This window comes from Pieris napi, chromosome 24, assembly GCF_905475465.1.
Source record: "Pieris napi chromosome 24, ilPieNapi1.2, whole genome shotgun sequence".
Classification (NCBI taxonomy): Eukaryota; Metazoa; Arthropoda; class Insecta; order Lepidoptera; family Pieridae; genus Pieris; species Pieris napi.
This window is the reverse complement of record NC_062257.1, coordinates 1,664,943-1,692,872: the sequence shown is the minus strand read 5'-3', so window position 1 is coordinate 1,692,872 and position 27,930 is coordinate 1,664,943. Positions and strand designations below refer to the sequence as shown.

At 35.5% G+C, this 27,930-nt stretch overlaps 1 protein-coding gene across 3 annotated transcripts; it reads left to right on the top strand.

Annotated features, from left to right (window-relative positions):
* Positions 1 to 26,486, top strand: LOC125061885 (potassium voltage-gated channel unc-103). 3 transcript variants are annotated; one of them, XM_047667519.1, is made up of 19 exons: positions 1 to 345; positions 1,122 to 1,624; positions 2,543 to 2,629; positions 7,045 to 7,192; positions 8,752 to 8,933; positions 9,269 to 9,289; positions 10,533 to 10,687; positions 11,076 to 11,189; positions 11,679 to 11,800; positions 13,150 to 13,268; positions 15,175 to 15,365; positions 16,666 to 16,808; positions 17,928 to 18,121; positions 18,770 to 18,895; positions 19,886 to 20,030; positions 23,386 to 23,463; positions 23,775 to 24,148; positions 25,316 to 25,561; positions 26,322 to 26,486. In XM_047667519.1, the coding sequence occupies exons 2-19, from the start codon at positions 1,385 to 1,387 to the stop codon at positions 26,484 to 26,486; spliced, it is 2,850 nt and encodes a 949-aa protein (XP_047523475.1). In that variant the 5' UTR covers positions 1 to 345; positions 1,122 to 1,384. The 3 variants fall into 3 exon arrangements, with proteins under 3 accessions (XP_047523475.1, XP_047523477.1, XP_047523476.1); XM_047667520.1 differs by having other exon boundaries at positions 4 to 113; XM_047667521.1 differs by lacking the exons at positions 9,269 to 9,289; positions 23,386 to 23,463 and having other exon boundaries at positions 1 to 1,624.
* Positions 26,487 to 27,930: the final 1,444 nt, after the last annotated feature.

The window sequence follows — 27,930 nt, the reverse complement described above, 5'->3', positions numbered from 1 at the left end:
CGCTGCGGAACCAGCCGCCACACTGCCACCGTATTAACCGTTCCTGGGGCAACTCCGCCGCGATTTTATAAACGAGTTATTAGTGCAATGTCGACACCCCTAATCGATAGATCGTAAACAGTTTTTCAGATTTTGTTGCGCGTTTCCCACGGTCGAAGGGTATTTGCTTGTGCATACAAATTGGTGCCGTCCTGTGCTTAGTTAATAGTGATAAGTGTACACCGGAGGTTTTTACGTTATTTTCTTTGCGCGCTTGGGCAATCGTTGGTTTTTTACCTAATTTTTGCATTCTTTTGCTATTTTTGTGATAAAACGCAATCTATGCTCGGAGCTATGACTACCATGGTATGGTTTCCTTTGTCTACGTATAAACTGTAGTTTCATAGTCGAATATAGAACTCATGGGTACTTCTGTTTGACAAAGAATATACGGATTTTCTTAAAGAAAAAATGTCATTACGAAAGAAAAACGAAAAACACAATGACGTCTCTTACTTTAAAACAATGTCAACAAGAGCTGGAACAAAGACACTTTACATCAAGACCTGTATAATCTGTCGCTAGATAGGAAACATGCTTTGTCTAACTGTTTAATAGTTTTAGATTAATTCTGTAGTTTTAGCTAGAATAGCTCATTATACCCACGTTCTTGAAAACTGTGAAACAATGAATGGTCTGTATTACGTAAACATTTCGAGAATTACGTAAGATTTCGTAGTGAAGTTCTATTTGACTAAGTACTTCCTTTCGCACTAGACCTGAGTTGAGCTTTTAAATATTGTGTTGCCATCTTTTTTATTCTCTCAATGCGTAGTGTATCAAGCTTTCATTCATTTAACTACTAGAATACATTGTATCATTTAAACAGCTAGTTATTTGAACGCAATTAGATAAGGCGTTGAAGATTTATTACAAAAGTGTTTCTAGGGAAATACGTTAGGAATAAACTTAAACTTTCAAAAGTAAAATTAAAGCCTAAAAGCTAAATAGGCCGTCTACCCGTTGACATAGTGTTGAATAAGCCCCGGCCTCGTTTCTCCCTTTCAGCCTCTCCAAGCTTACAACGCATTATGTATCTAGGCCCAGTAACCTCCTTCAGCTATTAATTTTTCAATCCTTAGTTACCTGTTGAACTTCCAACCTGACTAGTTATTGCACGAATACGGCTTTGATCGTTCGTAAACCATACCATAGTACATAAAGATTACTATTAACAAAGCGAGACCGCACCGGAATCAGACGCACGTGTTTCAACCACGGCTCTATGCAAAACACGGCAATCGCCCTGCTGGAGTCGGCGTCGGCGTTCGAGAGGGCAGTGCTGGAATGTGAGCACCTGGAGGCGTCCGAGCACGGCGGGTTCCGGTGAGAGCGTTGGCGCGCCATGGAGGAGCGACCGCCGGACGTACCGCTAATCGTGACGCCGCCGTGCGCGGCCGTGGCGGCGGCGCTCACCTCCCGGCGCGCCGCGTCCGCGCGCAGCTCACGCGACGAACCGCCGCCGTCCACCTGGCGCTCCTCGGTGCGTGTGCGCGACACCAGTTTCCGCGGCTCCCGCAAGAGCGTCGTACGCCTCGAACCGCCCTGTAATGGTCTCAACGGGTTGCCCGCCATCGGCAAGGAGGTAACTCCCGATTTTCGTGTCTATTTTGTTCGGATATCGAGCGCGAGCTTTGGCTTATGTCGGTGTTATTAATTTTGCTTCCGCGTTCCCCTCCTAGCCGACCACGATGGGCTTCAGTTTAGGCCAGGTTTAAATTGCGTTAAGGACTAATTATTAGACGTAAATCGCGAATTTGATAACGACACAACGCAAGGTGTCGAGGTCGTACGACAATCGGATTTGATCAATGCAAATAGTATATGATATTGTCGACACTTGTAGACAATCACAGACTGGCATAGCATGAATAGAGAGAGATGGACATAGTAATATAATATGTATTTTAAAGTTGCAGGAGTGTCGTATATGAGGTAATAACAAGAGCATGAAATCATCAAATCATTTGAGGTGCGTGTTGCGCATGAGTTTGAGCAAATGTTTTCATGAAGACACCGATTAAGACACTGCAAAGTAGTTCATATAGAATCGAAGACTGAGTAGAATGAGACGTAAAACACAAATTTTCAAAGGAAAATTTTTGTTGGCGTAGCATGGGTTATCTATTATATAAAGCATGAATGAAAAGTTCAATTGTCGCGTTCTTAGTAGAAGAAGTTAGGTAATGTAGAATGCATTTAGACCAATAGATATTTTTACCAATACAAGAGTGCGGTAAGTACACTCTTGCGCATAAAGTTTTACAAATAAGTTCAGTAACATTAAAATCGGATATTATTACCATTTTTTTATCACTTTTAAAACTAAACAATTAACTTATTTTTCGTCCTTTATAAGGCCCCATAAATTCAATTGCAGTTCTAATAACCTGCAATAAGTTCATGAAAACCACTTAACATAGTATACACCGCAAGAAGTCCAGTGGTTCTACAACCGCTGATACATATTTGATCACTATATTTACTGATGAATTGTTTGCAGGTGCTATCTCTTGGTGCGACAGGTGGCCACAAGGGAACGACCACACCTTCCCACCCCTGTACTATCCTCCACCATTCTCCTTATAAGGTATGTATTATTTATTACATGGTCTAGGCTCCGAATATGATTTTGTCCCATTCGGTGTGACCTTTGGTCCGTGGGGTCCTAGTGCTACAAGGCTTTTTAAGGAAATAGGTTAGTCGACTTCATAGCAGGCCGAAATAATATACATGGCAAAACAACGTTTGCTGGGTCAGGTAGTAGTTTTATATACATTTTCTGTAAGATTATTCGAATTCATATTCAAATTCAAAAATCATTTATTCATGTAGGTAACACAATGTACACTTGTGATTCGTCATTAAATAAATACATATTAATGCTTCTAATTTTACATTTACTGCCAGTTCTCAAATCAAGGGGGTAGAACGGAAGAGAAGAACTGGCAATAAACTCTCCGCCACTCTTTTTAATCGCCATGTTTTTTTTTACACAACGTTTGTAAGGAGCTGCAACCATTACACCATGTTCCACATGACATCTTAAGTAATCAATAATAATAACATAAATTAAAAACAAAGACTTAAAGAGGTCTATGACAAACAAATATAGTCTGTGTATCTTTATTAACTGTGTCCTTTACTATTATGTATTAATAATAATAATAATTTATTTATTGCAAGAATATGCTACAAAAATGTGTAAGGTGGTACAATCGTAAGTTCGCATATTCTGCCACACAAAATGGCGCGCAAATTTGTCTTTAAAGGAATTTTACATTTTACATTATTAGTCAATTCTTATATTATTTTATGTAATATAATTATTGGAACGAAGATCCTTATCGCGCGTTGTGAAAGGGGTCTAGACGGAAAAAATTCTTACGAAAAGTTGTCACGACACTTTTTTCCTATTTGCTATTGTAATACACCGGTTCTCGTCCGATCACCAAAGTTAAGCAACGTCGGGCGAGGTCAGTACTTGGATGGGTGACCGCCTGGGAACACCTCGTGATGTTGGCTTTTTTTGTCCCATTCGGTGTGACCTTTGGTCCGTGGGGTCCTAGTGCTACAAGGCTTTTTAAGGAAATAGGTTAGTCGACTTCATAGCAGGCCGAAATAATATACATGGCAAAACAACGTTTGCTGGGTCAGGTAGTAGTTTTATATACATTTTCTGTAAGATTATTCGAATTCATATTCAAATTCAAAAATCATTTATTCATGTAGGTAACACAATGTACACTTGTGATTCGTCATTAAATAAATACATATTAATGCTTCTAATTTTACATTTACTGCCAGTTCTCAAATCAAGGGGGTAGAACGGAAGAGAAGAACTGGCAATAAACTCTCCGCCACTCTTTTTAATCGCCATGTTTTTTTTTACACAACGTTTGTAAGGAGCTGCAACCATTACACCATGTTCCACATGACATCTTAAGTAATCAATAATAATAACATAAATTAAAAACAAAGACTTAAAGAGGTCTATGACAAACAAATATAGTCTGTGTATCTTTATTAACTGTGTCCTTTACTATTATGTATTAATAATAATAATAATTTATTTATTGCAAGAATATGCTACAAAAATGTGTAAGGTGGTACAATCGTAAGTTCGCATATTCTGCCACACAAAATGGCGCGCAAATTTGTCTTTAAAGGAATTTTACATTTTACATTATTAGTCAATTCTTATATTATTTTATGTAATATAATTATTGGAACGAAGATCCTTATCGCGCGTTGTGAAAGGGGTCTAGACGGAAAAAATTCTTACGAAAAGTTGTCACGACACTTTTTTCCTATTTGCTATTGTAATACACCGGTTCTCGTCCGATCACCAAAGTTAAGCAACGTCGGGCGAGGTCAGTACTTGGATGGGTGACCGCCTGGGAACACCTCGTGATGTTGGCTTTTTTTTTCGTCGTAAGATTGGTGTCGAGAAAATCTATCATACTGTTATGATACCAATTAACATATAAATTAATCGAAAGGAATTTCGTTCCATCCGGGTGTCCCTTGACACCTCTAAAGTTTTTTATTTTTATGGTGATCCCAGAATCTTGGCAAAGTACGTAAAATCCACGCGGATAGAAGCTTGTAAAATACACATTCTATTGACTCGAATGGTCCGTACATTTCTTTCGTGGATGACCTATTTAACATGAATATTGAACTAAAAACTTGGCTAAAGCATGAATAAAAAATATTTGTCGCAACATTTTCAACACGCAACACGCCATTTCCATACCAATTACAAAGGCTTGTTATTTAATGATTTCATGGAAATTTGAAAATACGTTTGCTGGATTTATATGTGTTCAATTAGAAATCAACTTTAAACAAATCTTTATATGTATAATTCTTGTGTGTGTATGTCACTGAACTTCTCTCAAACGACTAGACCGATTTCGATGAAATTTTTTGTATGTGTTCTAGGGGATCTGGGAATGGTTTAGATTCACAAATCAGCCCGCCAGATAGCGCTGCAGTTGGTACTTTCATACTTTGCTTTACTAATCGCTTGAAATATCATGCAGGACAACGTCTGTCGGGTCCACTAGTATAATATATACCTCAAATATTTTTTATCACTACTAGCTAACCGGGCAAACGTCGTTTTGCCATGTATATCATTAATAATAAAAAATAGGGGTTGATCGTAGAGGGGTGAAAGTTAGGGGTTGTATGTATTTTTTAATGCTGTATCATAAATATCTAAAAAAAAAATTAGGGACGGACTACCCTTAACGTTTAGGGTCATGAAAAATAGATGTTGTTAGATTCTCAGACATACCCAATATGCACACAAAATTTCATGAGAATCGGTCGAGCCGTTTCGGAGGAGTTTAACCACAAACACCGCGACAAGAGAATTGGAACGAAGTTCCTTATCGCGCGTTGTGAAAGGGGGCTAGACGGAAAAATTCTTACGAAAAGTTGTCACGACACTTTTTTGCTATTTGCTATTGTAATACACCGGTTCTCGTCCGATCACCGAAGTTAAGCAACATCGGGCGAGGTCAGTACTTGGATGGGTGACCGCCAAAGAACACCTCGTGATGTTGGCTTTTTTTGTAGGGATAAGAAATGAAAATTATTTTTGGAATCACTTAACTAAATTAGTCTTGTTGGAACGAAGTTATCGAGCGTTGCGAAAGGGGGCTAGACGGAATAAATTAAGACCAAAAGTTGTAACGACACTTTTTGCTGTAGGTAGTTGTTATATTTTACATTTTCGATGTAGCTATCGCCAACGTCCATACCACGTTGAATACACCGGTTAAGCAACGTCAGACGAGGTCAGTACTTGGATGGGTGACCGGGAACACCTCGTGATGTTGGCTTTTTTTTCCGTCGTATAATTGGTGTCGAGAAAATCTATCATACAGTTATGATACCAATTAACATATAAATTAATCGAAAGGAATTTCGCTCCATTCGGGTGTCCCTTGACACCTCTAAAGTTTTTTTATGTATTATATTCCGAAACAATTCGACTAGGATCGTTTAAAGAGTGTACCAATTCTTAAAAGGCCGGTAACGCAGTTGCGAGCCTGAGGCAATGTTACTGTCCATGGGCGGATTTTATCTCTTAACATCATTGAGACTCCTGCCCGTTTGCTCCCTGTTATATTTATCATATAAAAAATATATAATTAAATTATTTAATTAATATAATGCCAAAATTCAAATTATGTACATACGAAAAATCATTTGTCGACATATTTGTATATTAGAATCAAAATGACAATTGTATAAACTCTAAAATAAACTTTATTTATAAATAAATTGTTTTTGATAAATATAACATCTATTCCTTGGCACAAAGCCATTAAAACAGAAATACTATTAATGGTATATAAAAGACTTTAAGTATGCGTGTGTATGTGTATTTAAATTTGTGTCTGAGAGTGTGGATGAGGGGCGTTATAAGTAAGCGTGCGTGTTAGTAAATTTATTAAAGAACTTAACAGCAGAGCACAAAACAATTGTAGTTCTAGTACACACAATAGTTCTATACTTCGTGATAGTTACCTACCTACCTACCTACCTGTTCTCTTTCTATAACTGTACTGTTCTGTACCAAGCTTCAACTGTTTTACCTAGATGTACGAGTAATCTAATATATAAAATCGTCGCGGTGTTTGTAGTTAAACTCCTCCGAAACGGGTTGACCGATTCTCATGAAATTTTGTGTGCATATTGGGTATGTCTGAGAATCGGACAACATCTATTTTTCATCCCCCTAAATGTTAAGGGTAGTCCACCCCTAAATATTTTATTTTTATTTCTAGATATTTTTTTCTGTTTTTATTTTTTTATGATACAACATTAAAAAATACATGCAACCCCTCTACGATCAACCCCTATTTTTTATTATAAATGATATACATGGCAAAACGACGTTTGCCCGGTCAGCTAGTATATATATTATATTTGCCGGATTAGCTAGTTAATATATAAATTAATATAGTGTACATTATATTGTTTCAGGCCGCTTGGGATTGGTTGATACTAATATTAGTGATATACACAGCAATATTCACACCCTACGTGGCAGCATTTCAACTAAACGAGCCGGACTTCGACAAGCGCTCTCGGGGTTTTGGCCAGGATCCTATTGTTATTATTGATATGATAGGTAATTATACTTAGTATTGTATGTTTGAAGGCGCTATTATTAGTACAGTCGACTCTCGATAATTTGAAACTCAAGGGAGCAGAGATAAATTTCAAATTATCAAGAGTTCAAAATAACAAGTGTTTGAAGAACCAGGAGGGGGAGGGCGACTGAAGGAAATAAGAATTTGATTAAAATTTGTTACTTATTATTTCTATATTCTTATTATGTTTTAACAATTATTGTAACAATTATTCACAAATTTTTATCAAGACAAGTCTGTGCATGTATGTAAACAAACGACAGGTATGTGCATGATAAACGCTTCAAATTATAGAGAGTAGGGAAGACCGGATTTCAAATTATCGCATGTTGGCGAGCAAGATAATACTTTTTCAACTTCAAATTACTGAAGGAACTAATTATCATTGATTTTATTCAATTTATCGAGTATTTTTCAAGGGACCGGAATTTTTTTTCTTCAAATTATCGAGAGTTTCAAATTAACGAGTGTCAAATTATCGAGAGTCGACTGTACTTGGTACTCCGTAACTCTCAATGAAGATAGCTAATTGTATTATGAGTACCGCAATTGTATATTTCCTAAATCAGCAATGCAATTTCTAATGGGATGTTTTATAACAACGGTGCTGGCCGATGAAAAAATTATTTAGTACTTGTAATTTAGGGGGAATTACAATCTCCTGGAGGGTTTTAAGACGGAACATTTTTAAAGAATTATTTACGAAATTTGATTGTTTTTTCATAAAAAACGAACGATCCCATACAATTTAGATTAGGATTCGAACCCAACAAAGTAAACCAAATATGAACTCCAAGGATGGCTACGACCGAAATATCAAAAAGCTATAATACTCCAAGATCGAACTATGTATCCATATAGTAAAGCCGCTGGCCGATTAAAAAAATTTTCGTCACTTTTTGGCGAAATCTTGAATTTGATGGCTAAGAAAGTTCCAATTAAGTTCCAAATTATCTAATATATAAAATTCTCGTGTCGCGGTGTTTGTAGTCCTCCGAAACGGCTTCACCGATTCTCATGAAATTTTGTGTGCATATTGGGTATGTCTGAGAATCGGACAACATCTATTTTTCATCCCCCTAAATGTTAAGGATGGTCCCCTTATTTTAACCCCTAAATTTTTTTTTTAATTTTTAGGTAATTTTTTTATGATACAGCATTAAAAAATACATACAACCCCTATTTTTTATTATAAATTATATACATGGCAAAACAACAGCCGGATCAGCTAGTCAGAATATAAAAATAGACAGAACAGACTAATTTTAGAGTAATGTTAAATAGAACAATGACAATATTCTAAAATAGGTTATCTAATACAAAAAGTTGATAACAGAAATAAATACTATTTAATTTTGCTAATGATGATTCTCAAAACCTCCGACAACAATCTGGAGAATTGACCAAAGAAACTATATAAAAAATGGCAAAATGTCAGGGAAAACAAAATTTAATTATTAAAACATAAATCAGAAAATTTATATACCTTATTTCGTTCTTCTTGATTAAGAACTAATAAAGCTCTCTCTCATTACAGTGGATGTGACCTTCATCATTGACATCCTGATAAACTTCCGCACAACCTACGTGAATGTTGCTGACGAGGTGGAATCTGATCCAACCAAGATCGCCATGCACTACTTACGTGGCTGGTTCCTCATCGACCTAGTCGCTGCAATTCCATTCGACCTTCTACTCTTCGGCACCGACACCGACGAAGTGAGCAAACCAACCCATCCATATCACATACTCGTAGTCAAGAACATGCCTGACTCTTAGACCTGCTTCCAGGTTATCAATTGTCCGAATTCATTTTTGTTAAACCAGGAGTAGGATATACATTTCGGACAAATGAATCTCTGGACAATAGCCCTACACTAGTAGCGGAATGCATATAACACTTAAATTCTAACACTAATTTACCATTCACCAAAAATGCCCAGTTAAATCATTCTTTATTTAAACTGATTCCCATGTATAAAATTTATTTTTATTTTCGGTGGAGGGCCCAAGGTGGGTGCGTACTGAATTTGTATTACCATTTCTTGTTACAGCAGGGGCTGGAAAGTGATGAGGTATAGCATCTTTGTGAAGTATTTTTATGTTGCTGCCACTTTACATTTTAGTTAATAAATCTCTAATAGCCGTAACTAAACCACCTATGAATGCGTTAATGGAAGAATGGGACGCTTCCAAAGCAAAAACGTATGTTTTAAATTTCACACTGCGCTCTAACGCTCACTCGCAATTCACGAGCTTATCCACAAAGGAATAACATAGGAATGCGGTACCCGTATGATATAGTGTAGAAGCTTACTGATTGAGAGATTGAACGATCTTAATGAAAAGACTGGTCGTTTTTCAGGACTGTCTTTAACGCAACTAATCAAAGTGACTCTTGGTCGTAACATCTTCATAAGCATGATATTGTATATACGAAATGAGCAGTTGAGAATATTAGCCAAGTATTTGAGAACTGATAGACAAAACGCTTTGGTATGCAACGAAATTTTGGTAGTTAAAGCAAATATTCCTAAAGCATTTCATAGTAAAGTGCGTAACACGAAATGCACAAAGCTTGGTAGCGAATACTCACACTTCCCAGACGAATATTTTGTACAAATCAAAAGTTGCAATCACAACATGACAAGCACGAGATTTCAAAACATTATAGCACCCACCTTACATATAAAACAATTTAAACCATTCATAATTAATTTCACTTAAAATTTGTTTGTCGCGTTTTGTCTTAAAATCCTGTTAAAACTTGAAATTTGTTAAAAATTAAGTCATCTAGATAGTAAAAATTGTTATTCTAAAACTCACAATAACTTCTAAATATTTTATAAAATAAATGTTATTTATGTTCTTATCTGTTTTTTAATTTGAAAAACGCTAAACAGAGATTTAGTAAGTATTATTTTTCAATATTTTCGTTACACTGTAGTTATAAAGACATCGTAAGTTAGTCCCGCTAGAATCCCAACGATAATTCGCTGAGGTAGGCCCACATAACATGCATTCGTAAATCTAGATAGTAGGTAAAATTAAAATCCCGCACTGCTGAATCGTAGTAAGAAGTGAATTGAAAAGTATATAGCTTAGACAGAGGTATACCACTTGATCTAATGTTGAACTACGAATGCACTGCATATCAGGAATCGCTTAGTTTATGAAAAGTATGGCTGATGATGAAAGTAGTAAGATTTCGCTTGAAGTCTCGCTAGGCCGTTGCAGCTGAATAGTTATGCGAACAATGCTTGAGTTCGTGCTTGCTTGTATTCGAGAAGCTTCTTAAATGCTTTTTTGGTTTTGCAGACAACTACCCTCATTGGTTTACTAAAAACAGCGCGACTGTTGCGTTTAGTGCGGGTTGCAAGAAAAATTGATAGATATTCTGAATATGGCACCGCCGTCCTCCTCCTTCTTATGGCCACCTTTGTACTTATTGCGCACTGGCTGGCCTGTTTATGGTAAGTACGAGATACAGACGCTAATTCTGATGTACAACTCTCTCAAAAAACTAATCAAAAAGAGATCCGATTCTAAAAATATCTGATAAAAGGATCGGTAACTGTGTAACTGTGTCGTTTTTTTGTCGGATAACATGACTAAAACTAGAACTGTGGATGCAGTTCAATGTGTCAAAGTCAAAGTGACAATGGTCACCGTTTGATTGACAACACAATTGGTTAAAACATTTGGTTTTAATCAATAAAAGTTATGTTTTTAATTAAAGTTAGAAGTTATTTCACTATGATTAATTTAAGTTCTATTAACTCCACGGATTTGTACATCAGAATTAGCTATTTTTGTGGTTACTTTATAAATAGTAGCTACCCTCACTAATGTTTCTTTTAGGTATGCCATCGGAAGTTGGGAACGACCTCAGCTGCACGCTCCTATCGGCTGGCTCGATGCTCTAGCCAATGATGTGCAAGCGTCCTACGATAATTCTACTGGACCTTCTATGAGGTATATTATATGAATTTAGATCTAGAACAAAAAAACTCCATACGTACGTTTTCTGTATAGGATATATTCTGTCCCATCCGTTTGCGATTACTAAATTTATAGTAAACCTCAAATTAAAGGTTTAATTATATAACAATATGTCCCCTATATATCGACAAAATATTATCAATATTTAGGCTTGGATTGGCGTATAATGCGAGAGAATTTTAGTTATAACTGCTTTTAAAATATTGTCTCGTGATGTTGTTTCTTTTATTAAAATCAGTGGCGCTACAACCTATTTTTTGTTCGAATGTTACATGCGCACATATAAAGAAACAGCATTGGTGCACAGCCGGGGATCGAACCTACGACCTCAGGGATGAGAGTCGCACGTTGAAGGCCAATACTGCTGATATTACCAATCACAATCTAATAAACCACGCCGTCGTTCCTCTTTTGTTATACTTTCACCTTACGTTTTACGATGATCACGTGTTTTTGTTTTAGGTCCCGATACATTACAGCTTTATATTTCACATGCACTTCATTGACCAGCGTTGGTTTTGGAAATGTTGCACCTAATACTGACATGGAAAAGGGTTTTACGATATTTGTTATGCTCGTCGGATGTAAGTACATGCTTTAAAGATAAATGCTATTAATTAACATAAGTCAACATTTGCTATTCAGCTAGAGAGTCAGGTGTATAATAATATTTTTATTTTTTTTGGACCACAAAATTAGGACAAACACATGATATAAATCGACATACATACATAAATATCAAAAGCGGTGCCGTCCCTATAACATGTGGACACGACCAGCGAAATCAAGTAGATACAAAAAACAGTGTTAAATACAAACAAGCATAAAAATTAAAAATGCAAACTATAAAAGAATTAAACTATTTGAACCAAGAAAATAAATTATCGGTACTGTGTCCTAATTCTACTCTTAGCTGAGGCCAGAGAACCGTGAAAAATGTCAAAACTCTGTGCAATATCATTATGGTAGCGACATAACCTATTAATTGGTAATAATAATTTATTTGCAACAGTTTGGTACAAAAATGTTATGGTGGTACAATTTAAAGTTCGTTTATTCTGTCTCACGTATAGCGTGCAACTTTGTTTAATGACAGAACTTTTAAGACGTTACAATTACATTATGAGTCATGTCATTATAGTCCATTCTTATATTATTTTATCACATTATTAAAATTCAATTCCGTTTCAAATTAATATTATTTATAATGTTTCACACAAATAATAATTAATAGAATAATATTTTTTTTTCCAAAAGTACATCAAGTCGATTTTTAAAAACTCTAATACACTCTTTAAATGTTTTTGGTAAATTTCTAAAAACCTTGATTGCCATACAAAAGGCATAGTTCTAATGTCTCCTATCATTCCTTTGTGTATTTTGCCCGAGTTGATTAATTCAACTTTGGAAGCTACTCAAATAGAGAATAAATTATAAAATATATTTTTTTAGAATTGATCGATAATAATACTCTAATTAAAATTTTAAAAGCATATATATACTAGCAGACCAACCAAGCATAGCTTTGGCTAAGGTTTTTGTTATATTACATAGTAGTAAACTATTCAAGGGAAACGGTAGGAGAACACCAGTCATAGGGACCACCATGCTTTTTTGGTGGTTATGCTATTAAATTGTAGCTTATGTGAAACGTTGGTATTTTCAACACAGCGCCATCTGTTAGACTAATTGTGACTATCAAATTATTTGCAATAAAATAATATTAAAAATAAATCGAGATGTAAGCTATCCTATCTTTTAAGTTAGATCAAACCGCACACGGTGTGCAAATTTGATTGAAATCGGTTCAGTAGTTTAGGAGTCCATAGCGGACAAACAACGTGACACGTAATTTATATATATTAAGATTATAGCATAATTGTATGTGTGTACTTACAAATTGTGTGTATTAACCAAACGCTTGTACTAACAGCGCTGATGTATGCCAGTATATTTGGAAATGTTTCTGCGATAATTCAAAGACTGTATTCCGGGACCGCACGGTACCACACACAAATACTCCGTGTTCGTGAATTTATTCGTTTTCATCAGGTAATTATGTATAAATATTGAACACACACACCCTTACATACATATCCTCACAGCATCACACAACAAAGCCAAATTAAATTTAAAAAAAAACGTGTGGCACTCGGGGACTGCCGCAGTAAAGTTATTGCATAGCATTTTTTATCAACTTATCCAATTATAATTATTTATTTATGCAGTATTTTTTGAATTTATACTTCTTTAGGCGCATTATGAAAAATTTATGTATGCCAAGAATTTTGAATGACCATAATGACATTTACCTTTTAAACAAATAAAGGAGTTTTAATTATTTTTTCCAAGAAATTTAGCAGTGCTTTTTCAGAAAGACCTATTGTTACTTAGTTAAAAGGTTATGAAACATACCTAGTTATTAAATTGAATTAATAATATAATAAAATAATAAATATATATTATTATTAATTAATAATTGAATAATATACTAAATATTAAATATTGTTAAAATATTAACGCTAAATATTTATAATTAATTATTTAATATTTAAAAAAAATAAAGAAAGCCAAAGAAGTATAACTTCTTACGCGCGTACATAAGTACACGCACCATTTTTTTTATATTAATTCAAGTTACACTTTTTGAGCGTGGTGACCGATAAGAAAACAATTATTTTTCTTTTTTTGAATAAAAAGAAGTTAGTATCGTATATTGTAGGTTATTCAGGATTTTTTATCATTGAAACTATAGGTTTATGGTAACTGAAATAAGAAACATAAGGTTGAGACTTGAGATCCTCTAAATATCTGAAAATACCGCGTCAATAGTGGTCCCATATTTTGTTGTGGATTCTTGTGGATCATTATTCATTTTCAAATTTAATTTTTCCGAAAGAAAATTTGTCAACCGCTCTAATTTTTTATCAGCGAAGTTGATGTTTAAATCGCCAGCCAAGATAAGTTTTTTTTTTTTGACAATTCACACCAATTGACCTAGTCCCATGCTAAGCTGGTGAAGCTTGTGTTATGGGTACTAGGCAACGGATATACATACATATTATAGATAGATATACATAAAAATACATATTTAAACACCCAAGACCTGAGCACAACACCAATTGCTCATCACATCGATGTTCGTCTCAGCCGGGGATCGAACCCGGGACCCATGGATTCGCAGTCAGGGGTACTAACCACTAGACCAATGAATCGTCAATGATATAAGTGGAAATTTATTTCCATTTGTACCAATTATTTTCGACCCTTCTTCAGTGTACTCCAGTAAACGCGTGCCGGGTGCACTGGCCGCGCTTAAGCCACGTCACCGATCTCGTCAGAGGGATGTGAGACGTAGTATGCGTTCTGTCCCGCTCTAACGTGTATTGGCGGCACCAATATTACGTCTTGTGTTAGGTTTTTATTACGGAATTTCTTGACTCGGTCGCCGCGCTCAAATCCTATGCAATAGCTTAAAAATTTACAACGGCAAGATAAATCAATCTACCTATATATAACATATGACATTACAACCTTGCAGTTGTACATTTTAAGCGCTAAACTAATTAGAATCATTATGCCAATTCATTCGTGTTTCCTAATTGAATATTCAATCATCACTTTTTGACGTGACAACGTCTTATAATTCGATGGAGCCGGTTGCGCGCACGAAAAAACATGACTCATGCGGCGTTACCTCGCTCTGAGGCGTTCCATTTAAAATTGACATAATTGTATTTATGCGTACAAATAAATGTAACTTGATCAATTCAATTGTGATTTCCATTTACCTCCTTCTCTATATCCATACAAAATACCTATCAAACAAATTATATTTTTTTTTTTTAAATGCAACCATCCCATCAATATTTTTTTTATGACGTTGTCACGTTATTACGTCAGTAAACCGACTTTACAGACAACCGATTTTTTTTAATTAACTTTAAAATCGTTCCAGATTACGAACCCACTCCGCCAAAGACTGGAAGAATATTTCCAACATGCTTGGAGCTACACAAACGGCATCGATACGTCTAGTGTCCTAAAAGGTTTTCCAGAATGCCTGCAAGCTGATATTTGCTTACATTTAAACAGAAACCTGTTAGCTAGCTGTGCAGCTTTTGATGGAGCCAGTCCTGGTTGCCTAAGGTATTTAAAGAAGTCTTATAATAATAATTATAAAAGACAAAAGAACTATGTGCCAGTGAGGAATGCTTTCTTGTTTATGCTTTGTTTTGACTTCAGCAACTGAGGCCAAACAACGTCTCAGTAGAATGATAACCTCGTATGTCCAGAGAATCAATTATTTTAATTATATTATTAAAAAAAAATATTTTCGTCAATGTTCGTTGTTGTTGATTTTGGCCATAGTTTTGGATGGTAAAAAAGACTTATTTATTAATATAATAAATAAGTTATTACTTCATGATTATACCAGTTAAATGACATAAGAGTCTAAGAATAAAAAATAAATGGTTTTTTGACATACGAGGTCATAATTTTACAGTGACGAGGTTTCTGCTATTCTTGTTGTGGTAATGTTAAATTCTTGCTTCTTTAGCTTATTTTAATTACTAGTAGACTCGGCCAAGCGTTGCTGTGGCTAAGATTTTTGTTAAGATTTTTGTAAACAATTCAAGAGAAACGGCAGGAGAACACCAATCCACCATGCTTTTTTGGTGGTTATGCCATTAAATTGTAGCTTATGTGAATACCAATATACCTAGGTACGAATAAAGAGCCTTTTCTAGCGGTGGTATTTTAATAGAAAAATAATAATAAAAGGACGTTTATTGTGACGTAACTATAAAAGATAGAGACATGCTGTCGTGACATTTTTTATAGATAGTGATGTGTCCTGAAAAATTTTGATACATCATTTTGTTTAATAGTTTTCGCAGCGCACACGATTGAAGGAAGTTTTTTGTTTATTTTTTTACACCTTGGGTTAGATTATTAAGTTTTAGTAAGCATCCCTAATTTTTTTGAAAATTAAACATAGCCTATGTCACTCGGGAATAGTGTAGCTTGCCAATGGTGAAAGAATTTTTGAAATCGGTCATGTAGTTTCGGAGCCTATTCATTTCAAACAAACAAAAAATCAAACCTTTCCTCTTTATAATATTAGTATAGATTATGTTGATATTCTAAATCTTATAAAGTAATTAAATATATAGATGAAGACAGCATAAGATAGGTTGATAGCAAGTCTGTGGTTGCCGATAGCTTTGAAAATGTACAAAAATGCCATCAAAACAGCAATCTCGCAACTTAATTCTTCTAACGTCAAAAGTTGTGAGATCCATGTAATACCAAGTCGGTTAATTATATCAGCCCTGACTGAATAAAAGATTTTTAATTGATGAGATGGGGGATGAGAATCGCACCCTGAAGCCACACAGCTGTGTATTTGTTACACCCGTATATAATATAATTATTTTAATTTCAGAGCATTATCGTTGCGATTCAAGACGACGCACGCGCCTCCTGGCGAGACTTTAGTTCACAGAGGCGATGTACTCACTTCACTGTATTTCATATCTCGAGGCTCTATTGAGATATTAAAAGACGATATTGTAATGGCTATCTTAGGTTGGTTATTTTATTATTAATGAAATCAAATCATTTATTCAAAATTATTTATTCATTTAGGTAACACAATGTACACTTATGAACGTCAAAAAGAAATACATACAAAAATACAGAAAAAAAATACATAAATACAGGAGACCGAAGATCTGGCAGCTACCTCGGATAAAGAATTAGTCTAGCAATTCAAAGGGGGAACGCTGCCAGTATCTTCGGAACCTTGCCTAAAGGGACTCCTTTTAATGATATATTTTAGTTTATGTTAAGTTTAGTTATTTATTTCAATGTATATTATTTTATTATTATTAGTTTATGTTTATATTTAAAAGAAATACATATTAAATGTCCATATTCTATTCAAATGGTGTATTAGAAATACGCTTACGAAGAAAGGCTCAAGTTTTTCATAAAATCATTACTATTATGACTTTTGAACTTGATTGTACGAATAATTTTTTTGGAAACTAACACCGACCACACCATATAATACACAGCAAACCTACCCAAACGCACTCCCTTCACCCAGCGCTTTTTCGAGAGTCGAGAGAGTCAGTCGAGAGAGAGAGTAAAAAAAAATTGCCGATTAAATAGAGTGTCGGAGAGTTTATTGCCAGTCCTACGCCCTTGCTCTGAGAACTAGCGGTAAATGTAAAATTAGAAGCATTTAATGTGTATTTCTTTTTTGACGTTCATAAGTGGACATTGTAGGGGCCTCATAGCCTAGCGGTCTTATTAAGTGGCAGCTAGGTGAGGGGTACCGGGTTCGATTCGCGGTTCGAGGGCAGATTTTAATTTAATTTAAATTTGTTCTCGGCCTTTGGGAGGGTTGTGCGGTACTGGGCGAGTGCCTAAACCGTACATGGAGGACACGGTCGAATTTCTAAAGACAAGCACGAATTATAAAAAATCCTATACTTGACGCTGGCTAATGCACAAATCGTGCCAGAGCCATTAAAATAAAAATAAAAAAGTGTACATTAATGCGAATAAATGATTTTTGACCTAGACTTTGCTAGTGCACTTTCTTTTTAACAAAACATCCTTTTTATTATGTAATAAAGTTTCTTTTCTCAAATATTCTCTTTTACGATGTCAGGTGAAATAATTTTGATTGACATATAGGTAAAGACGACATCTTCGGAGAGAATCCGTGTACGCATAGCACAGTGGGCCGGAGCAATTGCAGAGTGCGAGCTCTTACCTACTGCGACCTGCATCGCGTACATAGGGACGACCTTCTGGACGTCCTGGAGTACTACCCCGAGTTTCGTGCCACGTTTGTCAACAGTCTGGAGATAACTTTTAACATGAGAGATGTAAGTTTTTGAAGTTATACTTCTTTAGGCGCGTTATGAAATGTTGGTGAGAGTGAAATTTTACGATGCGCGCGCACCGTGACACAAAATTATCAGTAATGTCAGTTTTTTAAACAGCCGGGTGCCGAGAGAGCACGAGCGAGATGGGAATAAGACAATCTACAAGTAAAAAGAAATAGAATATGCGTGAAGTTAGCAGCTATGCCAAGAATTTTGAATGACCATAATGACCTTTGTAGTACCTTTTAAACAAATAAAGGAGTTTTAATTATTTTTTCAAAGAAATTTAGCAATCCTTTTGCACAAAGACCTGTTGTTACTTACGCAGCCCCCTGTGCCTGACACACGCCGTTGACTTTTTGGTTCTAAGGCAAGCCGGTTTCCTCACGATGTTTTCCTTCACCGTTCGAGCGAATATTAAATGCGCACATAGAAAGTCTATTGGTGCACAGCCGGGGATTGAACCTACGACCTCAGGGCTGCGCTGAAGCCACTAGGCAAATTCTGTTCATTAGGAGTTATATTTATTTATATTTGTATTTCCAAACTTGAGGAGTCAAGGTCGTCCCTTAAAGGTCTCTAATCCTAAGAGTAAGTGATCCCCCCTTTTGGCCTCTCTATTACAAAAATCCTAAATATATGTTACAGGACGAGTTGAGTGGAATAGAACCCAAACGGCGAATGCGCTACGAGAATCCAAATGAGGCGCGGCTACTGCGAGAAGCCTACGCCCGAACAACCCGACGACCACATACAGAAACCTTCGCTGATAAGGTATAAAACCTTTTTATTTATAATACATATTTATGACGGTGGAATACAAATTGGTCAACGTAAAAAGTAAAAGTAAAAAATGTAATGTGTATGTAATAAAAGGAGGCCAAGGTTGTTTGCGAACCAGTCTGTTGTATAGATCCCCGTTATCAAAGACGTTGCTACTGAATGCTTTATATGTTCGTAGAGTGAGCTCACAGCAGAGATATTGTGTATTATATCTTTAATTATATTTTTGTTTTCGACATTATCGTGTTGGTTTAGTATTTATAGTGAATAAATTATGTAACTATATAAAGCCGATGGCTGGCCATGCGTTATACTAGTGACTTTGTATTTGCGTGTAGTTCTAACGAGAATGTAACTGCTTCTATTTCACCATGCCTCCTGCTAATAGAGGACAAATCTTTTTTTTTATTTATTTTATTATTATTTATTACTTTAGATGTCATGCGGAACATGGTGTAATGTTCCATACAAACATTTTGTAAAACAAAAACTTTGCGATTAAAAAGAGTGGCGAGAGTTTATTGCCAGTTCTTCTCAAACTCAAACTCAAACTCAAAATATCTTTATTCAAGTGGGTAATCTTTAAGTAGACTTTTGAATCGTCAAGTTAAATTAATCGTAAATTTACATTTACTACCAGTTCGCAAGTCAAGGGCGTAGAGCGGGTAAGAAGAACTGGCAAGAAACTTTCCGCCACTCTTTTTAATCGCCAAGTATTGTCATACAAATTGTTTGAACTGGAGCAATTCAATCCCAAGGATTAGGATCATTTAAGTAGTCCTCAAATTTATAAAAAGCTTTGTTGATTAATTTTCGTTTAACGAGGGCTTTGATTTTATTTAGTTCTCGTTCTACGCCCTTGATTTTAGAACTGGCAGTAAATGTAAAATTAGAAGCATTTAATAGGTATTTCTTTATTGACAAGTCATACCTACGGTTACCTAAATGAATAAATGATTTTGAATTTCAATATAATCACAGGATTCCCAATGCAGCGACGAGGATACAGAGTCGCCGCCCAGTAGAGGAATTTTGGAGTTTTCTACTGACAAAGCAGGCCAGGATGTTACCCCACTAAATTTTAACTTTAGTAAACAGAGATCCACCACGCTTAATTCGATAACAGGTACAATCTTATTAATACATTTGTTTTGATTACCGAACACTATTTATACTTTTGATTTCGTTTTTCGAACTTCAAGAATTGAATATTTTAAAAAATCCAGTTGGGGGGCCTCATTGCCTAGCGGTCTTATTAAGTGGCAGCTAGGTGATGGGTACCGGGTTCGATTCCCGGTTCGAGGGCAAGTTTTAATTTAATTTAAATTTGTTCTCGGCCTTTGGGAGGGTTGTGCGGTACCGGGCGAGTGCTTAAACCGTACATGGAGATGGAGGGCACGGTCGAATTTCTAAAGACAAAGCACGAATTATAAAAAAATCTATACTTGACGCTGGCTAATGCACAAATTGTGCCAGAGCCATTAAAAAAAAAACCAGCGATACGGACCCAATAGAATACAATACGAAACATACAACTCCTAAAGAATAAGGAATTTCTATAATAATTTGTGGTCGAAAAGACTTTTTATTTCTTTATTTATTTTACAGAATAATAATAATAAAATCATGATAATGTGTTGGAAACTACTGCGTTTTGTATAAATGTATCTAATCATAGCAGGTTTAGGAGAAATGCATATAAAATATTTATTTAACTTTTTTGGCCGTCCATTTATAAGCCGCGGTAGCAAATACCTCAATGTACTCTCGTCAAAGACAGATAACCACAGTTGGTCTAAGATCCCGATATACAACTACCTTCAACGAGATGCTTATTTAATGAAACGTATTTTATATTTAATTTAATATGTCAATAAATATAATCCATATGGGTTGCCTAGCAAATTTCAGTCCAGAGTATTTTAATTAATATTTTAAAATAAATATTTTTTTAAACATTTCACCTGTATGATTATTAGATAAATTCTATACCAATCGAAAGTATGAAGCCCATAGAATATGCAAACGTTAAGTTGTTTTTAATCAATTAATTATTTATGTGTATATTTTTTATGTGACACTAAAGTATATTGTATATATAATACATCTTTAGTAAAAAAGAAAGTTATAGTGATACATATAAAAAATTTACTACATGCAAATTATAAAAAAATGTTTTTTTTTAATATTAAATAAAACATACTCTGGACTGAAATTTGCTAGGCAACTCATATGGATTATGGATTATATTAAATTAAATATAAAATACGTTTCATTAAATAAGCATCTCGGTGAAGGTCGTTGTATATCGGGATCTTATACTAAATGAGTCTCCATCGCGCTCGCCCAACCTTATATTTCACCTCACTCCGAGTCTTTTCGGCTCTCTTTGATGAGATGAGACCTATGATGTTGACGTGTGTCAGGCACAGGAAGCCTATCAATTGCCTATATGATTGACAAATCATGAATTAGATACAGAAATCTGAATTCCAGACCTAATAAGGTTGTATTGCGACTGACATTTTTTTAATCTTTCTCCCGCGGGCTTGTTGAATATTCTAAAGACATACAAAAGTAAACGAACAATATTATGAATCCGATAAAAAATTCAAAATATAAAAAAAAATGTGTGCGTGTACTAGGTACACACGTAAGAAGTGAAACTTCTTAATGACCTTATTTTTCGAAAAATGATCTACTATATGCAACTTTACAGAAATTGGTTAAATAAAGTTAAATTAGATAAAGTTTAACAAAAGGCTTTTATTATCATTGACATGAATACAAATACAATTATTTCATTTTAACTTATTACTGTACTACTATGTAGTACTAAGATTATTACAGAATTTCATTAATTGTAATAGAATTATTAGTATTACTATCATTGTTATCGTTATTATATATTTTTGTTACTAATGGCTTCAAATCTCTTCGGATCAACCGTGGTAGGGACAAGAAAAAGATGGCGCGTAACCGAAAAATGTGACAAATGTGTGTAAACTTTTTTCCAACGCCGATAAAGAAGTTTGACTTCAAAAAGCAACATGGCGCGTAACCTGCTACCAAATTTCTCCCATACGTCGATAAAGAAGTTTCACTTCAAAAGATGGCGCGTAACGGAAAAATGTGACGCGTAACGAAAAAATGTTGCACTAAATTTTTTTCCAACCCCGATAAAGAAGTTTCACTTCAATTACATCAAATGGGTTTTAGTTTTGTAATTACACTTGGTCTACGTTATTATGCTTTCTCCTTTTCCATTTGGATCTGTTCTCTGCTCCATCTTCATCCTAGAAACCTTTATACTGTCAGCCTATCGCTTTTGTGGTCTTCCCTCGTGTTTTTCAGTAGGGCCCAACAGCCGTCCATCTTTTGTATGGATTGCAATAAATAGTGTTCGGTAATTTTATTAGTGTAGTTGGACATAGTCTAAGAATGTGCATATCTCCCAGAAAACCTTTTTTCTATATTTTTTAAGAGTGATTTAATATTTGCGATTCAAGCACACGAAAAATGTAATGCTTTTTATAAGATAATCATAATTCATACAAAATACAAGAGACTTTTTGCAGCATGTGGAATGCTTTAACCCAAATTTCCTGAATGATATGTGAGGATGAGGATTTTATGATCATTTTCAAGTGCTGGTACTCTACTTGAGGTTCGATTTGGTACTAAAGTGCTATTTCGAAGTATTATGAGGTCTTTTGACCCTTTTTCTTTTCTTATTTTGAATTAAAATCGGGGTCCGAAGAAACATTGCTAATACTCAATGAAAGGAACACGAAACACGTTCGAAATTTAAAATTACACTGCATTGCTATAAGTCCCGCACGTTGATATTGCGACTGGCGGCCATCTTAGTGACGTAGTCGAACTGTTAGTCTCAGTACCGTGCGCAAGGTAGCCAGCGCTTATATCTACCACGTGTTTTTTATTGCTTTTTATTTTCGTTATCCTATTTTATTTTTGTTGTTTAGTTTTGTTATCATACTAATCCTATTAAAATGAGCAAAAAAGTAATTAAGAGCCGCGCTCGTGAAACATACAGGCAAATAAATGAATATTATTATTATTAACTTTTTTGTTGTCTGTACTTTTCTGCGGTGGATGACGTCACGTAGCTCTTATTGTGACAAGGTTCCATCGCAATGTCAACGTGCGGGGCTTATACGTTAGAATACTTTATAGTATTGGTTGATTAGTTCATTTGAAATTCAATAATATACCGCAATATTACGACAGAGAACTTAACAATATTGGTCGAGTATTTCATTCGAAATTCAAAAATACACAGCAACATGCGACAAAGTACTATTAAATATTTCAATGGAAATTAAAACTTAATATATTATAGCATTTTGATTTAATTCCCTGTTGGAGAAAATACACTTCCCAACTTTATAAGTAGTTTAGTATATGAAAACGTCATATCTTCCTCATCGTCATGCTCTGAGCGCGGCCCTTGTGTGCAGGCATGCTTGCGCACTTTAAACGGAGCTTCCCAGACCTCTACCATCATAAAACACACCAGCCGCTGCATAACAAGTACTGTAAGTATACAATCTATATAGTGCATGTTTACATTTGAAATGCTTTTAAATTTCCACGAAAAATTTATCCGCAGTGCGGTTAAATGGCGGGTTTTATCGCTTTCGAAAATCAAAGCGGCATTGTGGATTTTCCTGCGAGTACCTATTAACCAACAAGTTTTATCGTCTATATCAATGCTTGCAATTAATAAATAACGTGTTTCCTTGAAGCTTTCGCGTATCACGGGAAAAAATCACATTGCAATCGACCTCATATTGAACCAATTATCAAAGCTCCTACTGTTCGTTTATCTCCATCTTCATATTTGCAGCGCAATCTACTCCACAAACGTACAGAGGCCGAGGTGCTGTCAGACGTCAATCTTCTGTTGGGCCACTGAACGACACGTCTCCTTTAACATCAGCTGCTGCAGGGGAGGCAGCAGTGAGCACTCCAGCACATAGTACAACCCTCCCCGTATCCAGCCTTAGCACAAATCCCAGCTCCTATTACACAAATGCATCTCCTAGCCCGCCAACACCGGCTCCGGTCCATGTATCCTGTGATGACATTCTGGCACCATCTGCTCAATCCGTTGGAAGAACTCCTTCGTCTCGGTCAGCGCCACACTCAGCTATCAACTTGCATATGACTGGACGACCGACTGCGCTTCTCTTTAATGGAGATAAGGCGCAAAATGGACAGGTACAGAAGTGCTAGCAATTAATGATTGAAATTAAAAAGGATTAAGCCAAAATTCATTGATTATATTGATACTCGTATGTTTAATTATGTAGCTTCTAGAAGATCTGCAGGTTTGGAGTAAAGAAAAGTTAAAGAGAAAAACACTGTTTTAAAATTTAATATTCATATACCACCATTGATATACAAAAAACCCAAGATGCACAGTCTCGAATAAAAGTAACGCTCGAAAGTGTCCCGAAACACTATTTCTGTCTCTTTCTATAAGTTACAAGCATATATTATTGCAAAATCAACCTTACGCGAATTGTTTAAAGTTGTTGTTACAACGCAACAAAATTTTACGACCGACCGTGGTCGGTAGGACAAGGTAGTGGAGTCGAACATGACTTTTTTATTTACAACTATTTAACATAATTTTAAATTTATCCAACGTTTCGCGTGCTTTACAGCGTGCGTGGACACGGTGACTGAAGACAAAAGGTGTTGGATGTTAAATAGTTGTAACTTTATAATAATACATAACTTTAATCCGGTTAAAAAGTTTTTTCTTTAAATTAAAAAAAATGTTAAATTGGCTACCTCCTGACCTACACTTTATATAGCGTAAATATATTTGTCAAAAACTACACACAAAAAAGTTCAAAAGTACATAAATTTATTTATAAAAAAAAACAAAAATTAATAACATCGACTCCACTTATTAGAACAGGGATAATTCTTATAATGCGACTAAAATAAAAAGAAGACTGTAATGCGTTGTTCTAACACTGAACAAGCAGCCATTGAAGTTGGCCGTATAGAAGTTTGTGCGTTGAATGAAGTTTTTAGAAAAAATAAATAAAAATCACACATTGCTTGTTATAATCAGTCATAAAAACAACAAAAACTAATCAAAAAAGTTTTTTACTTACCGAAAATACGATATCCCATCCTTTTTTAGCCTTCTTGACGTTATATTTTTACAATTTCTCACAGAACACTTTGGCATTTTTAACAACTGCTCCCAGACGCGAGCGACGCGAGACTATTTGAAATGAGCGCACAATTTAGGATGTTGCGCTCATTTTTTGAGGACGTTTTTTAGACGTTGAGTGTGCATCTTGGGTTTTTTGTATATCAATGTATACCACTATAGATTTTACTAGTTCAGAGACCATTTAATTCCAGGATACGGTATCCCCGCAGTACCAAAACGTTGGATCAGCCACGGCTGCCTCCGTCACAACCATCCTAACCAGGCTGGAGGAGCTAAGCCGTAGGGTTGCCATGTTGGAAAATGGGTTAACAGCTGATGTGCGAAGAATCCTTCAGCTGCTCCAAGCCCGAGAACTGCCACACCACAATTCGGCACCAGCGCATACTCCAGCACAGCCTTTGCCTAAAGCCTCGCTTTCGGTGCCACAGAATCATGACGTACGTATTGTAAAGGTTGAATTATAATATTATAAAAAAAAAACATACTCTGGACTGAAATTTGCTAGGCAACCCATATGGATTATATTTATTGACATATTAAATTAAATATAAAATAAGTTTCATTAAATAAGCATCTCGGTGAAGGTCGTTGTATAGCGGGATCTTAGATTATTACTATTTAAATTTCGCGCCAAATGTCACTCACATAGTATATATTGTTTTTGCTCTGTTCTCTTTGTTCACGGGTTTATTTATTTATTTCGTAATTTGTATTGCATAGTTAGTGTTGATTTGAGGAACATAAAACAAAGGGTTACCAAATAGCTTCTATATTCATCCAATGTTTGCCAGCTTTGCAATCGACTCATTGGTCTAGTGGTTAGTACCTGACTGCGAATCCATGGGTCCCGGGTTCGATCCCCGGCTGAGACGAACATCGATGTGATGAGCATTTGGTGTTGTGCTTAGGTCTTGGGTGTTTAAATATGTATTTATATGTCTATCTATCTATAATATGTATGTATATCCGTTGCCTAGTACCCATAACACAAGCTTTACCAGCTTAGCATGGGACTAGGTCAATTGGTGTGAATGGTCTTTATAAAAAAGAAAAAAGAAAAAAAAAGAAATACCTCTGAGAAGTTAATGAAGTTAAGAAGATTATTAATGGCTGATTGTGCGGATTTTGTATAATTAATCAACGTAAATGTACCACTTTCTTAGCAAATAAACGATTTATTTTAATATTGTTAATCAGAATCAATGGGAATGGAGTTGGAATGGAGATCGCGAGCGCAGCAGCCGCGTGCGCAGCGAACGGGCGGAGCGCACGCCGGGAGTCCAGCGTTCCGCCTCCGAACCGCACGCACCCGTTCCGCCCGCCCTACCGCCGCCCCCGCATTCCCACTCCTTTTACAGGTAAGCCCGACCCGTAGATTAACGATAATAAAGAATATTGTGAGGGCTATATATGTCACCGTAAAATTGTAAACACCGTTAGATTGTAATCTATCTCGCGAGATTATAAACTGTCGAAAGATTGTGAACCTCAACGAACTGCTTACAATTTAACGTATTATTATTCGGTAGTTATATGAAATTGTTGGAAAGTAAAATTAATCTGTAATTGACCAAAGAAGTTTGAATGATAACTAAGTTAGTGTAGTACAATCTACCGAATAATAATACGTTAAATTGTAAGCAGTAAGCTGAGGTTCACAATCTTTCGACAGTTTATAATCTCGCGAGATAGATTACAATCTAAGGGTGTTTACAATTTTACGTTAACATATCGATTCCCGGTTCGAGGGCAAGTTTTAATTTAATTTAAATTTGTTCTCGGCCTTTGGGAGGGTTATGCGGTACCGGGCGAGTGCTTAAATCGTACATGGAGGACATGGTCGAATTTCTAAAGACTGGCACGAATTATAAAAAAAAATCCTATACTTGACGCTGGCTAATGCACAAATCGTGCCAGAGCCATAAAAAAAAAATTAAGAATATTTAAGTATAATTCTATTTTTTTTGCTGTGTAAAATATTTTTAGTAATTGAAATTATTTTACTTGCTTTTGATTAAAAAAAACAATTAGGTACTTATACCATGAGCACTATCTTTCTTATTGTATTATGCATAACATAGAAACGGATTTATCACCTGTTCGGTTCCTGGGTCAGGAGGATGCTTTAAATAATGGAAAAAAAATATCGGTTGTCTGTAAAGTCGGTTTACTGACGACAGTTGAACGTGACAACGTCATAAGAAAATACTGATGGAATGGTTGCGTTTCTCAAAAGAAAATTTTAATTTTATTTGTTAGATAGATATTTTGTATGGATATAGAGAAAGAAATGGAAATCACAATTGAATTGATCAAGTTACATTTATTTGTACGCATAAATACAATTATGTCAATTTTTGTGTGCAAGCGAGAGCGCGGAACGAGTGCTCTCGCTTGCACTTCAAGCCTTAAATGGAACGCCTCAGAGGTAACGCCGCATGAGTCATGTTTTTCCGTGCGTGCAGCCGGCGCCATCGAATTATAAGACGTTGTCACGTCAAAAATTTTGTCTGTAAGGTCGGTTTACGGACGATAGTGTAGAGGTGTAATTATTGTCTATATAGAAATTTCGTAATTCCATTTGTAATATTGTCAACAATAATGATACTCATTCGCATACTTTTATGAATAAAATTGAATTATCACTATTTTGTATGGATATAAAGGAGTGAATCCTCGGACGCATAGACTAATCGAGTGGAAGAGAAATAGATGCGGAGCAAGCGTACAACAATGAGCAAATTCAAAAAATCATAAAATCATTTATAAATAAATACATCAATAGGTATCAAAATGTACACTTATG

What these genes read in the sequence shown, in the direction of transcription:
- LOC125061885 (XM_047667519.1), top strand. Translation starts at nt 1,385, where the DNA reads ATGGAGGAGCGACCGCCGGACGTACCGCTAATCGTGACGCCGCCGTGC. An exon ending in ATTTGTTATGCTCGTCGGAT is followed by an intron (nt 11,801 to 13,149) that starts GTAAGTACATGC and finishes TTGTACTAACAG; the next exon opens with CGCTGATGTATGCCAGTATA. An exon ending in CGGTGCCACAGAATCATGAC is followed by an intron (nt 25,562 to 26,321) that starts GTACGTATTGTA and finishes ATTGTTAATCAG; the next exon opens with AATCAATGGGAATGGAGTTG.